The sequence below is a fragment of the Staurois parvus genome, unplaced genomic scaffold, assembly GCF_062004578.1.
Source record: "Staurois parvus isolate SC_StPar_1 unplaced genomic scaffold, SC_StPar_1.0 ptg000569l, whole genome shotgun sequence".
NCBI lineage: Eukaryota > Metazoa > Chordata > Amphibia > Anura > Ranidae > Staurois > Staurois parvus.
In genome coordinates, this window is record NW_028318365.1 from 688384 (window position 1) to 703179 (window position 14796).

The 14796-nt window shown below is 50.8% G+C and overlaps 1 protein-coding gene across 1 annotated transcript in view; it reads right to left on the reverse strand.

The window, feature by feature from the left end:
* Positions 1–208: 208 nt before the first annotated feature.
* Positions 209–14796, reverse strand: part of LOC149450637 (uncharacterized) — a 53689-nt gene continuing 39101 nt past the window's right edge. Inside the window, 1 exon segment of the mRNA XM_089691680.1 lies at positions 209–3032. Within this exon segment, the coding sequence (XP_089547806.1) occupies positions 1050–3032 (1983 nt within the window). The 3' untranslated portion in view covers positions 209–1049.

Sequence of the window (14796 nt, forward strand, 5' to 3'; positions counted from 1 at the left end):
CTCTCTGAACTCTGCCTGTCTTTGACCAGGGATTGGACCCTGATTACTCTGAATATTGCCTGCCTTGTCGATCAAATGTTGCCAAACACAACAACACTCAAATCTTGGTGCTTCACAATTCCACACGTTATCTGTCACTTGATGAGGTGCAGTCCTCCACAGATGGGGGAATCTAGGAACTGTCAAAGACAACACCCAAGAGGGAGCATTACCGTAATATCACATTTATTAAATGATAGATCACAAATGGAATCTCACAAGCCGACCAAAAAAACAGACATAGAGCCAGATCTTCAGTCCCAGACAATGGGGTCCTGTCCCAAACACTGCCTGGTTGGGATATCTGATGCATTTTCGTGAGATGAACTCGCCTTGTACCTGGACTGTCATTGAACCATTCTGCCTTTCTGCCAACCACAAGTACCTGTTGCTGTGCTCAGTTTGCACCTACCCTGGTGTGGTAGCCAGGCACTATAGCATTGTGTATCAGTCCTGGGGGCAACGAGTACCAGTAGGCCTGCCTGCCTTATGGGAAAGGGGCTGCTATAGGTAAGGACCACAGAAGCCAGATATAGTGTCTGACCACCTGTGTTAGAGAGATGTGTGACAAGACCTCCAAATGTTTGTGAAATCTCCCACCACAAAATGTACTCAGCCAATCACAGGGCAGGACTCCATTTTTATTCTTCTCCTGCTATCAATGGCCGACCCGGTCACACACTTCATCCATGTCTTTGGGGACCTCTGATCTCCTTATGAACTGTTTCTTCCATGATGAAGATCAGCCATGGAGTATATCTGAGGTGTATATCAGGGTGTGCTTCTTCCCCACATGAGAGCTGGGATGTCCAGCAACATTCATCTAGAAGACATTTCCCGCACTCAAGGCACTAATACACCTTCAGGGTTGTGTGGGACCCCTGATGTACAGGAAGACAGGACTTCAGTGAGGAACATTTCCCTCACTCAGGGCAGGAAAGTGACTTTTCCCCATGTGAGATCTCTGATGTTTGGAAAGATGGGACGTCTGTGAAAAACATTTCCCACACTCAGGACAGGAATATGGCTTCTCCCCCCGTATGAGATCTCTGATGTTTGGAAAGATGATACTTGTCTGAAAAACATTTCCCGCACTCTGGACAGGAATAAGACTTCACCCCTGTGTGAGATCTCTGATGTGTGTGAAGACTGGAATTCTGTGAAAAACATTTCCCACACTCTGGACAGGATTACGGCTTCTCTCCTTTGTGAGATCTCTGATGTTTGCAAAGACTGGAATTACGTGAAAAACATTTTCCGCACTCTGGACAGGAATACGGCTTCTCCCCTGTGTGAGATCTCTGATGATCGTGAAGACTGGATTTGAGTGAAAAACATTTCCCGCACTCAGGACAGGAATACGACTTCTCCCCTGTGTGAGATCTCTGATGTCTGTGAAGACCGGACTTATGTGAAAAACATTTCCCACACTCAGGACAGGAATACGGCTTCTCCCTTGTGTGAGATCTCTGATGTGTGTGAAGAATGAACTTGTCTGAAAAACATTTCCCGCACTCAGGACAGGAATACGGCTTCACTCCTGTGTGACATCTTTGATGTTTAGAAAGAGAGGACTTCCATGAAAAACATTTCCCACACTCAGAACAGAAATACGGCGTCTCTCCTGTGTGAGATCTCTGATGTGTGTGAAGAGTGGCCTTGACTGAAAAACATTGCCCGCACTCAGAACAGGAGTAAGGCTTCACCCCTGTGTGAGATCTCTGATGTCTGTGAAGATAGGACTTATCTAAAAAACATTTCCCGCACTCAGGACAGCAATACGGCTTCTCCCCTGTGTGAGATCTCTGATGTGTGTAAAATCTGTACTTCTCTGAAAAACATTTCCCGCACTCTGGACAGGAATATGGCTTCTCTCCTTTGTGAGATCTCTGATGTTTGCAAAGATTGGAATTACATGAAAAACATTTTCCGCACTCTGGACAGGAATACGGCTTCTCCCCTGTGTGAGATCTCTGATGATCGTGAAGACTGGATTTGAGTGAAAAACATTTCCCGCACTCAGGACAGGAATACGACTTCTCCCCTGTGTGAGACCTCTGATGTGTGTTAAGACTGGAATTATGTGAAAAACATTTTCCACACTCTGGACAGGAATAAGGCTTCACCCCTGTGTGAGACCTCTGATGTGTGTATAGACTGGAATTATGTGAAAAACATTTCCCACACTCAGGACAGGAATACGGCTTCACCCCTGTGTGACATCTTTGATGTTTAGAAAGAGAGGACTTCCATGAAAAACATTTCCCACACTCAGAACAGAAATACGGCGTCTCTCCTGTGTGAGATCTCTGATGTGTGTGAAGACTGTCCTTGACTGAAAAACATTGCCCGCACTCAGAACAGGAGTAAGGCTTCTCCCCTGTGTGAGATCTCTGATGTCTGTGAAAATAGGACTTATCTAAAAAACATTTCCCGCACTCAGGACAGCAATACGGCTTCTCCCCTGTGTGAGATCTCTGATGTTTGTGAAGACTGGACTTCTCTGAAAAACATTTCCCGCACTCAGGACAGGAATATGGCTTTTCCCCTGTGTGAGATCTCTGATGTTTGTGAAGACTGGACTTCTCTGAAAAACATTTCCCGCACTCAGGACAGGAATACGGCTTCTCTCCTGTGTGACATCTTTTATGCACATTAAGATTGTACTTAGAACAGAAACATTTCCCGCACTCAGTACAGGAGAACCTCTTCTCTGTTGGAAGGCCGGCCTGGTCCCCCACAGTCTGAGGTTCCTCAGGATACGAGGAATCCGATGGTCCATCTACACTGGGTGGTGCCGGATGGACATTGGAGGGAGCCGGGTTTTCTCCTGGACTATACTGTGTGAGGTCCTCATCTTCTACTTTCCAGTCTGGAGACAAAGTGAGACAATCCTCGGAGGTTTTCCTCATCTCCCGGCCATGGACTAAAATACAAAGACAAAGAGGATTACTAGACAGGAGCTGATTGGTTCCCCCAAACCAGGACTCCGCCCTCATCAGGCAGCTTGGGCTCTGAGGAGCTTACAATTCCACCCTCAAGGGAACTAGGAAATGGCTCATCTGATCTCCTACCAGGTCATTTCTTTATTCATGGACCTTAGTCAGAGAGTGAGGAAACAACCAGAACTGTCTTTTATAGGAGGGACAGTGATGAGGGGATTATAGGACGAGGGTCCCCACCCCCTCTATCACTCATCGCCATCTTCCCAACACAAGAAGTACTGCACTTCCTTATTTACTCCATGATTTAGTCATGAAGAACAGCGGGGCTGAGCCCCACCAGAGGTCAGAGAGTGAGGATGGGGGGAGAACAACCAAGATGAAGACTGGACTGATCCTGAAGACCACCATCATTGGGGTATTGACTCCTCCCTCATTATCACTTTCTGTTTAAGGGTCCAAAGTTGGAGGATGTTATCACATTATTATCACCATGTAAAAGTCTGTGCTCCAATCACATCGTCCGATATAAAATGTCCAGCTGGGAGGAAATGGGTGTAACAAAAGAGAATCCATATTATGTGTATATATAGCAGTGGGGGGAGGGGGAGAGCAGAAGTCAGGAGTATGCAATGTACAACATAGAGTATATAGTGCAGGGGTCAGGAGTATGTAATGTACAACACAGAGTATATAGTGCAGGGGTCAGGAGTATGTAATGTACAACATAGAGTATATAGTGCAGGGGTCAGGAGTATGTAATGTACAACAGAGTATATAGTGCAGGGGTCAGGAGTATGCAATGTACAACATAGAGTATATAGGGAAGGGTCAGGAGTATGTAATGTACAACACAGAGTATATAGTGCAGGGGTCAGGAGTATGTAATGTACAACACAGAGTATATAGTGCAGGGGTCAGGAGTATGTAATGTACAACACAGAGTATATAGTGCAGGGGTCAGGAGTATGTAATGTACAACATAGAGTATATAGTGCAGGAATCAGGAGTATGTAATGTACAACATAGAGTATATAGTGCAGGAATCAGGAGTATGGAATGTACAACATAGAGTATATAGTGCAGGGGTCAGGAGTATGTAATGTACAACATAGAGTATATAGTGCAGGGGTCAGGAGTATGTAATGTACAACATAGAGTATATAGTGCAGGGGTCAGGAGTATGTAATGTACAACATAGAGTATATAGTGCAGGGGTCAGGAGTATGTAATGTACAACATAGAGTATATAGTGCAGGGGTCAGGAGTATGTAATGTACAACATAGAGTATATAGTGCAGGGGTCAGGAGTATATAATGTACAGCATAGAGTATATAGTGCAGGGGTCAGGAGTATGTAATGTACAACATAGAGTATATAGTGCAGGGGTCAGGAGTATGTAATGTACAACAGAGTATATAGTGCAGGGGTCAGGAGGATGTAATGTACAACATAGAGTATATAGTGCAGGGGTCAGGAGAATGTAATGTACAACATAGAGTATACAGTGTAAGGGTCAGGACTCATAATATTATTATTCATCAATCAGTGGAATATTAAATGTTTACTGTAGACAAGTTGCAGAGATCCCACACCGCTGCCTCCCATCTCCTGAGACTGCACTCAGTGACTTGGGTCTGAGACACTACAGACATATCCCTCCACCCGGCACAGCCAGCAAATAAAAGAGTAAGAAACCCTGGGAGAATTGCTCTGTCAGAGATTTTACTAGATCTGATACGTGGTAGAAGACCCAATACACATGTCTCAGGTCATCCAACATTTATGGTGAACATCAACATTTTGCTGCCAGCTGATCCCCAGAACCTCCATAAATCCAGTCTAGATACATAAATTGTGTCTGCAGCACAGAGAAGGAAGATTATCCGAGAGAAATCCAGGAATACAGGACGGGGAACACAGCTCAGGAAAGTGACCAGGGGATTACAGGCTGATATCACCCAGTCCCCGCCCTACTCTGGACCAATCAGTGAGCAGTATGGGTGGAGGAATTATTATTATTATTATTACATGGAGTTTATATAGCGCCAAAGGGTTTGCTCAGCGCTGTACAATAGGGGGGACAATACATGGCACAGTACCACAAAAACAGACAGCGTACGAGGGGTAAGAGGGCCCTACTCTTTCAAGCTTACAATCTAGGAGGGAGGGGGTAGTGGAACAAAAGGAAGTGGCTGAGGGGAATGAAGTGGCTGAGGGGGATGAAGTGGTGGGAGGAATGAGGGAGGATGGCCGTTAGGTGAGGGTGGGGTAGGCTTCCCTGAAGAGATGGGTTTTGAGGGAGCGCCTGAATGTGGGGAGGGAAGGCGACAGTTGGATGGATTGGGGCAGTGAGTTCCAGAGGATAGGGGAGGACCTGGAGAAGTCCTGCAGTCGTGCATGGGAGGAGGAGACCAGGGAGCAGGATAGAAGGAGGTCCTGTGAAGAGCGAAGGGTACGGGTAGGGTGGTACTTGGGGATCAGGTTGGTGAGGTAGTCAGGGGCAGTGTTGTGAACGGCTTTGTAGGTCAGGATTAGAAGGTTAAATTTGATGCGTTGGGCAATCAGGAGCCAGTGGAGGGAGAGGCAGAGGGGGGTGGCAGAGGTGGAGCGGGTGGTGAGGTGGATGAGTCTGGCCGCTGAGTTCAGGATGGTCTGGAGCGGGGAGAGCCTGCACTTGGGTAGGCCAGTGAGGAGGGAGTTGCAGTAGTCAAGGCGTGAGATGATGAGGGAGTGTACAAGAAGTTTGGTGGTGTCTGGGGTGAGGAAGGAGCGTATCTTGGCAATATTGCGGAGGTGGAGCCTGCATGTGTTTGTGAGTGATTTGACATGAGGCAGGAAGGAGAGGTTCGAGTCAAGAATGACGCCAAGGACTTTGGCTTGCGGGGCGGGAATGATAGTGGTGTTGGTGGTGGTGATGGATAGGATGGGGGGGGGCAGGGGAAAGATGAGGAGCTCGGTTTTGGAGAGGTTAAGCTTGAGGAAATGTAGCGACATCCAGTCTGAGATGTCGTTTAGGAGGTGAGTGATGCGGGCGGAGATAGTGGGGGTGAGGTGGGGGGTGGAGAGGTAGATTTGGGTGTCGTCAGCGTAGAGGTGATAATTGAAGCCATGGGAGTGTATGAGTGTGCCCAGGGAGGAGGTGTAGATGGAGAAGAGAAGGGGTCCAAGGACAGAGCCTTGGGGGACCCCAACAGAGAGGGGGAGGGAGGGGGAGGTGGTACCATTGTAGGTGACACTGAAGGAGCGTCGGGATAGGTAGGATGAGAACCAGGAGAGAGCGGTGTCTCTGATGCCAAGGGAGAGTAGTTTATTAAGGAGGAGGGGGTGGTCGACTGTGTCGAAGGCCGCGGAGAGGTCCAGGAGAAGGAGGACAGAGTAGTCGCCCTTGGCTTTGGCGTTTAGTAGGTCGTTAATGATTTTGAGGAGGGCGGTTTCGGTGGAGTGTAGGGGACGGAAGCCGGACTGTAATGGGTCAAGGAGGTTATTGTCAGTAAGGTGGGCGCTTAGGCGATCGTAGACTATGCGCTCAAGGAGCTTGGAGGTGAGTGGCAGCAGGGAGATGGGTCTGAGGTTGTTGGGGTCTGCGGGATCCAGGGAGGGCTTTTTGAGGATGGGGGTGATATGTGCGTGCTTTAGGGGGGAGGGGAATGCGCCAGTAGAGAGGGAGAGATTGAAGATGTGGGTGAGGGAGCGGATGAGGGAAGAGGGGGGTGACCGGAGGAGTTGAGAGGGGATAGGGTCCAGGGGGCAGGTAGTGAGGCGGGCTTCTGAGAGGACCTTGACGATTTCCTCAGTAGTGACAGGGCTGAGGGAGTGCAGTGCAGGGGGGGTTACGGTGGGCGGGGCCTTGGGAGCGGTGGAGGGCAGTGCGGTTGTGAGGGCAGAGGAGGGGGGAGAAGAAGGGGTGACGGGGGTGGGGAGGCTAGGTGGGGAGGTATATTGCGAGTTGACAATGTCCTTATGGATAGTGTCAATCTTGTTATGGAAATGGGTGGCAATCTCGAGGGCGGTGAGTGAGGTACTGAGTGGAGGAGGGGGGGGGGGGAGAGTAGGGAGTTGAAGGTGGAGAAGAGTCGGCGAGGGCAGGAGGAGAGGGTGTTGATTAGGTTAACAAAGTAGGCCTGCTTGGCGGCGTGGAGGGAGGAGGTGTAAGTGAGGAAGGCAGATTTGTAGAAGGAGAATGCGTGAGGGGATCTGGTTTTGCTCCATAGTCTCTCCAGTGCGCGACTGCGACGTTTCAGGCGTTTAGTGCTGTCGGTCTGCCATGGTTGGAGCGGTCTGGGTTTGATGTTGCGTGTGGTTAGGGGTGCCAGAGAGTCTAGGGCAGCTGACAGTGAGTCGTTGTACAAGGTGGTGGCTAGGTCAGGACATGACAGTGGGAGGATGCTGTCGTGTAGGCGGTCGGCAGCCGAGTGGAGGGGGGCCGGGTTCAGGTTGCGGAGATTGCGGCTGGTGATGGTTTGGCGTTTTGGGGGGGGGGAGTTGGGGGAAGGGGAGATGGAGAACGTGATGAGGTGGTGGTCAGAGAGAGGGAAGGGGGTGTTAAAGAACTGGTTGAGGGTACAGAGGTGGGAGAAGACGAGGTCCAGGGTGTTCCCTCCGATGTGGGTGGAGGATTGCGTGTACTGTGTGAGCGCGAAGGAGGAGGTTAGGTGGAGGAATTGGGAAGTGGCCGGGTTGTTGTCATTGATGGGGATGTTGAAGTCCCCGAGGATGATGGTCGGTAGCTCAGAGGAGAGGAAGAAGGGGAGCCAGGCGGCTAAGTCATCCAGGAAGCGGGGTATGGATCCGGGGGGCCTGTAGATCACTGCGATCCTTAGGGGGGTGGGTGAGAAGAGTCGGATGCAGTGCGCCTCAAAGGAGGGGAAGGATAGAGAGGGTGGGTTAGGGAGGACCTGGAAGGTGCTCAGCGGTGAAAGGAGCAGGCCGACACCACCACCTCTGCGATCGCTCAGTCTTGGCGAATGGGTCCAGATGAGACCTCCATGGGTGAGTGCCGCGGGGGAAGTGGAGTCGGTGGCCTGTACCCAGGTTTCGGTGACTGCTAGGAGGTTTAGGGAGCGGGAGATGAAGAGGTCGTGGATGGCGGTAAGTTTGTTGCAACTCGAACGAGCATTCAGGAGTGCAAACAAGAGATGGGGAGGAGGGGTGCATGTATGAGGTTGAGGCGGTTGCGTCGGCTGGCGTGAGCAGGGGGGGCTCTAGGGGGGGGGGTGAGGTGGTGAGGGGCCAGGGTTCGGGGAGATGTCTCCAGCTGATATGAGAAGGAGGAGGGTGAGGAAGGTGGCATGGGAACGGGAGGTGTAGGAGCGTGTGGGTCTGGACGTGGTGGCAAGTGGGTCAGCGGGGAAGTGGAGTAGCAGGAGGAGGTGGTGGGTGCCGTAATGAGGAGAGGGGAGAAGCGAGGGGGCGATATAGAGCTGCTTAGTGGGGGTGGGCGGGTAGAGGGAGGCGGTTTTAAGGATGGAGGAGAGGAGGACGAGGAGGAGGAGCGCGGGCGGCATGTTGGGGTGAGCGGGGTGCTGGAAAGGTCAGGGGGGTGAAGGGGTGCTGGTCAGGGATGGCAAAGTGAAGTGTCCGAAATGCCGTGGGAGGTGAGGGGGTGCAAGTCCGGGATGGTGAAGCAGAGCGTCTGAAGCGCTGTGGAGGAGACTATTGAGTTCTTCTGGGAGGGGAGAGGGAGAGTGGAGGGCAGCAAGGATAGCAGCTGGTTGGTAGTAGTCTGCGGGTGAAGTAGGTTGGTGTCCGTGGGTGCGGCAGCACGTCATCAGTGGATGTGGTGGTTCGTTGAGCGGAGGGGTTGTAGGGCGCGACGTCTGGGGTGCAGTAGGCGCGGCATCTGGTGATGCTGGCGGCTTGGAGACCGGAGAAGTTGAGGCCAGGTGTTGAGGGCTCGGTGTCGGGAGGCGCTGAGGGTGCTGAAGGGCCCGGCGTCGGGAGGAGTGGAAGGGTCGTCATCAGGAGGTGGTATGGATCGACGTCTGGAGGTGGAGTAGGCTAGGCGTTGGCAGCTGTAGTAGGGTCAGCGTCCGTGAACGAAGTGAGCCGGCGCAGGCGGATGTTGAGGGCCAGGCGCTGAGGACTCAGCGTCGGGAGGCACTGATGGTGCTGAAGGGCCCGGCATCAGGTGGTGTATGAAGGAACCGGCGTTAGGCGGTGTAGAGGGGCCGTTGGCAGGAGGTGGTGAGGACCGACGTCTGGAGGTGGAGTGGGTTAGTCGCAGTCTGGCTCAGCGTCCGTGGGTGAGGTGAGCAGCGCAGGTGGATGTTGTGGGCCAGTGACTGGGGGTGCTGGGGGACCTGCGTCGGTGGGAGCGGTAAGGCCACGTGGTAGGCTTGGCTCCGCCGAATTGGATAGGGTTTGGGCAGTTCAGTGGTAGGTGCCCCAAAGGGGAGGCTTACCCTTTCGGTGCAGGTAGCGGAGGTGCAGCGGCATCCTGGAAAGGTCCCTGGTCTGGGGCCGGCTGGTGCAGGGCAGCCCGCAGGGTACTGGGAGGCCCAAAGCAGTTCCCAGGCAGGGCCGCTGGGTGTTGGATGCTGGGTGCCCCGAGGTGGCGGCAGGGTGTCAGCAGCTGGAAGCGGGCGGTCTGGGGTGGTCCCTGAGCTAGCAGGGAGGGCTCCAGGGAGACCGTGAGGCCGTGCCGGTTCCTGGTGGTCCAGGGTAGTCAACGAGGACCCAGGGCTGATGGGGAGGGCCCTGGGCAGGCAGGCAGGTCGGTGGGACCCGGTGGGCAGAGCGGAGACAGTCCGGGTGGATGTCCGGCGATGCGGTCCGGTCGCGGCTCGGCCGCGGCAAAAATTGAGGCCCCGGCTTCAGGTGCGCGGGTAGGCCACGATTCCCAGAGCTCCGGGAAAAGGTCCAGAAGCCTTCCCTGGTGGTCGGGCTGGGCCGGGAGTGTCTTAGGGGCCCCGCTGGGGTCCGCTGCGGCCCGGATGGCAGCGGATTGGGGCTAGGAGCGCAGGAGCTCCTAACGCATGTCTGCTCCCGCCGCCATCTTGAATAAATATATTCAGGAGGAATGGATTTAGTGTTCATGACCCACCTGTGCTGATCTCTGTAGGAGTGTCCTCCTCTATAAATGTCCCCGTTATTCCATCCTCCTCCATAGACTGCTGATCATCCCTCACATACGCCTCTTCTTCTTCTGCTTTCACCTCAAATTCTATATCGATTGGATCTCCACTCTAAATCAAGGAAATGAGAGAAAATATCATCTGTAAGATATAAGGTCACAGAAAATACCCACACATTGTCTCCATGAATTCATGTTCTAGATGCTCCATCCCACCAACCTTGTAATAGTGAGGGATGGTGTGACCTTCCTGTGTGGAATCCCGGGAATACAGAGGACGGGGACATCTCTCTGGTGGGTTCCTGGTATTAGGTGGCTCCATCATATCCTTGTGTCCTTCTGAAAACTCCTCCATCACTCCATACTCCTCATCCTCCTCTTTATACTCTTCTTTAACATCAATATTATCATCCCCGAGGATTCCACTCTGAAAGATATAATAAAACATTCATTGTAACAAACATGCTGTGTATAAATCACAACTACCAATAATTGTCATCATCTACCTGATGATGGTGAGGGATGGTGTGACCTTCCTGTGTGGAATCCCGGGAATACAGAGGACGGGGACATCTCTCTGGTGGGTTCCTGTAGCTGGATGACTCCACCATGGTGTCCTGGTACAGATCTTTGTGTTCTTTTAGAAGCTCTGACTCCTCCATCCCCCCATCCTCATCCTCCTCCTCTTTTATCTCTTCTTTAACCTCAACTTTAGGATCTCTCAGGTTTCCACTCTGAATATATAATAAAAATGCCATCAATGGTAACAATGCAGATAATGTACAGATCCTAATGATACTATCAGTGATTGTTCCTCATCTATCTGATGATGGTGAGGGATGGTGTGACCTTCCTGTGTGGAATCCCGGGAATACAGAGGACGGGGACATCTCTCTGGTGGGTTCCCATGACTGGATCCATCTGTAGGAAACACACACACTGACTGAATCCATTGTTTCTATGTGTTTATCAGATGATGGGGGATCTAGGTGGATCCTCCGTACTGCTCTCTCCTTTACAATAAAGTCTCCTCTTACCCGGTGATGTGAGGGGCGGCTGATTGTCCATCATGACGTCCTTGTAGAGATCCTTGTGTCCTTCTAAATACTCCCACTCCTCCATGGAGAAATAGACAGTGACACCCTGACACCTTATAGGAACCTGACACACACAATGATACAGTCACCATCCAGACACATCCCTTGTCTGTTACTGGAGAATGTCCCAGAATTCCCGGCACCGCTCACCTCTCCTGTCAGCAGCTCAGTGATCTCTCTGGTGACTTCTAGAATCTTCTTCTTCTTTCTCTCTTCTATCAGGGAGGGAGGTGGAGGCAATGTGATGTCATATGATCTCCAGACTTCACAGGAGGAAAACTCTACATCTGAACACAAATAGTCACATCAAATGATATTCCCAGAATCCTCCTCACCTCTCCATTCAGGTCTCCATTTTATTAAAGCCCCACTTCAGGCTGAGGTATAATTTCCCCCCACAGGACCCCCACACTACGCAGGGTATAGGCTTGTTGCAGCATTCTGATGTCATTACATACAACGCAGGACCAACAGTCCCACTTTACATGTGAGGATACCAAGGGGCCCCACATCCTAAGAGGAACAGGGAAAAAGACAAGATGGAGGGACATTGGGAGGAGGAGCTGTGAGGTCAGTGTGATGTCATAGGATTCTCTGACTCTGGATGGAGGGACATTGGGAGGAGGAGCTGTGAGGTCAGTGTGATGTCATAGGATTCTCTGACTCTGGATGGAAGGACATTGGGAGGAGGGGCTGTGAGGTCAGTGTGATGTCATAGGATTCTCTGACTCTGGATGGAGGGACATTGGGAGGAGGAGCTGTGAGGTCAGTCTGATGTCATAGGGTTCTCTGACTCTGGATGGGGGGACATTGGGAGGAGGGGCTGTGAGGTCATTGTGATGTCATAGGATTCTCTGACTCTGGATGGAGGGACATTGGGAGTAGGAGCTGTGAGGTCGGTGTGATGTCATAGGATTCTCTGACTCTGGATGAAGGGACATTGGGGGGAGGAGCTGTGAGGTCAGTGTGATGTCATAGGACATATAGACTCCGGATGGAGGGACATTTGGATGGGGAGATTTGAGGGGTCCTCTATATGAGACTCCCATGCAAACCAAATCATAGTTCCTGGGTGCGTCCTACCTCTCCTAAACTGAAGAGTGAACTTTGACCTTTACCATCCAGAAATCTGTCCGGAATCTGTGGCAGTAAGCGGTCATGTGATCAGGTGACGTGCGGAGGAACGGAGTGTAAATAGCAGACAATTGTCTCCAGAGCCCCTAATGGTGGGGATGGATTTGGCGGCGTGCTGGTGCCAAGTTTCCTCCCCCCAGGGTCACTGCAGGTGTGGAGAAAAGCTGTGTAAGAGGATATGGAGGAGAGATGAGGAGGAGATCCAGGAATCAGGAGAAAGGTCAGGGCAAGCAACAGACGAGCGCATCCAAGAGACCAAGCCGGGGTCACTACACAGAAAATCAATCCAAGGAAACAACAGGCAGGACGAGGAATAGCAAGAAGGAGCTGAGAGACAAATGAGAATATTGCTCAGCCAATGGGAGATGATCTCAGCATGACTTCCATCATGAAGAAGATGAGGGGGAGGGGAGGAAGTCACTGAAGGTGACCATAGATCCATGGAAATTCAGCTGGTTCAGCAGGGATCGCTCACATTTCCATCCATGTGTGGCCACTGCCGGATAAAAGCCACTCCCCCAGCGGCTGCAGCCAATAGCTTCAGTGCTGATCTGTGTATTCTGAGAGCGGAGGAGTCCCCCCATTGTCAGAATACAAGAGTGCAGCGGGGAGGATTCCCCCATCCACCTACAATGTGTGGATGGGGGAATCGCTTCAGGGTTTATGGTCATCCCGCTGGCTGAACGATAAAACTGAACCATGTAGGCCAGCTTTGGGGGCAAATATATTATCATCAACTCCTCCCCCTGAAGGGGTTCATCTACGTATTACCTCCTCTGCCGCCAGATCCAGGAATGTCTCCTCTTTGCTTCCTCCTGATTTACCTCTCCCCTAAAATGTCCTGTCTGTATCTGACATCACTTCCTGTCTTTACCTGACATCACTTCCTGTCTGACATCACTTGTTTGTCTTCCATAGAGACTTCCTGTCTGTACCTGACATCACTTCCTGTCTTCCATAGAGACCTCCTGTCTGGGTAGAAGTGAGATCCCCACCTTGTGGAGCTCAGAGGAACTGCAGCCCCGAGAAGCGTCTGGTAGTGTGACCCCGGCCTTGTGCTGGGTGTGTATGGACTGTAGATCCTTATAGAGGGGTCACCTCCAATCCCACCAAGGGGGACAGAAATATATGACTCCTCGGGGGAGGGGTTTTGGCCCCTTTGATTTTGCAGTAACATTGATTGTAGATTTAGTCCTGTAGAACATCTGGTATATGGATACAAAGCCCCCCAGCTGGGAGTAAAGGGTGGAAATGGCTGGTGACCCCCAGATTTGGGCAATGATGTCATCACTATAAATGGATAAAACCCGCGCTATGTGTAACAACTCCAAACCTACAAAAACCTTCTAGCGGACTGCTGCTGTAACAAAGGGAAGGATTCCCTGTCATCTAGAAGAGCATTATGTGTCACAGCGCTGTCCTATTGTGTGTGCACAGAAATCATCACAAATACACTACAAATATGTGGAGACATTCAGAGATAAAGAGCTCGGGGCTCCAAATCCTATTCTCTGCACATCCACTGCTTCCACTTTACACCCACTTCATTGGTCTTATGGGGTTTATCAATAAATGAAGGAAACTGAACCGTGTGCAAATCCATCCACAACATAAAGTGCTTTGTGCTCAAGATGCTGCTCCATGCAGATCCACTGCTTCCACTTTACACCCACTTCATTCATCTCATCAGATTTGCTGCTATAGGAAATCATTTAAAATGATGGTAAAAACAATTCTGCAGCTAATTGGCCACTAGGATTACTTTTACATGAAAGCCGCCCACCAGCTAAGAAACCAGCACTAGAATGATGCCTGTAGCTGCAAGCATCCTCCCGGTATAACCACTCCAAGTCCAGCGACGTTCCAGTACATTGCTGGTCCATGTTGGACATATATGTACCAGCAGAGAACACGGACATACGATGAATCGGGTCTGCGGACCAATATGACTGCAATTCATTCTGTTCTGTAATGTCCATGTTGAGGGTTCAGCCCAAAAAAGGTTTAATTTCATAAACGGTGATAGAGTTCCATGTGAATTGTGTGACAAGAGCTGAATTTGGGGGGCGGCCATGTATTGTGGTGTATAAATTGCCTTGGCCCACAATTGGTACAAATCTTCTGTGAAGAACAGTGGAGGGGCTGAACACTAGTGCTGGCAGTGACCGGGCCGATCCGGCTAACACTGAGTATTGGGGACACTATACAAGGCCGGCACTTCTATACATGAATTGGTTTCACTGTATATAATTCTATGATTATCACTCATTAGTATATGTTTGTATATTCAGTATTTCTATTCACTTATTATTTATATATTAGGTAGCGCTGCATCAATTTATTATGTTTTTGGTTGTTTCCCTGTCATAAGGTATATGATAGATGGCAGCAGCTTCCTCTTATTAGGAGTTTTATGTCATCAGTATTGAGTTAGGAGTGCAGGAGGTTCACACCATTAAATTCTAGGAGCAGACCTCCTCCGTACTCCATACTGATGACCTAGAAGGG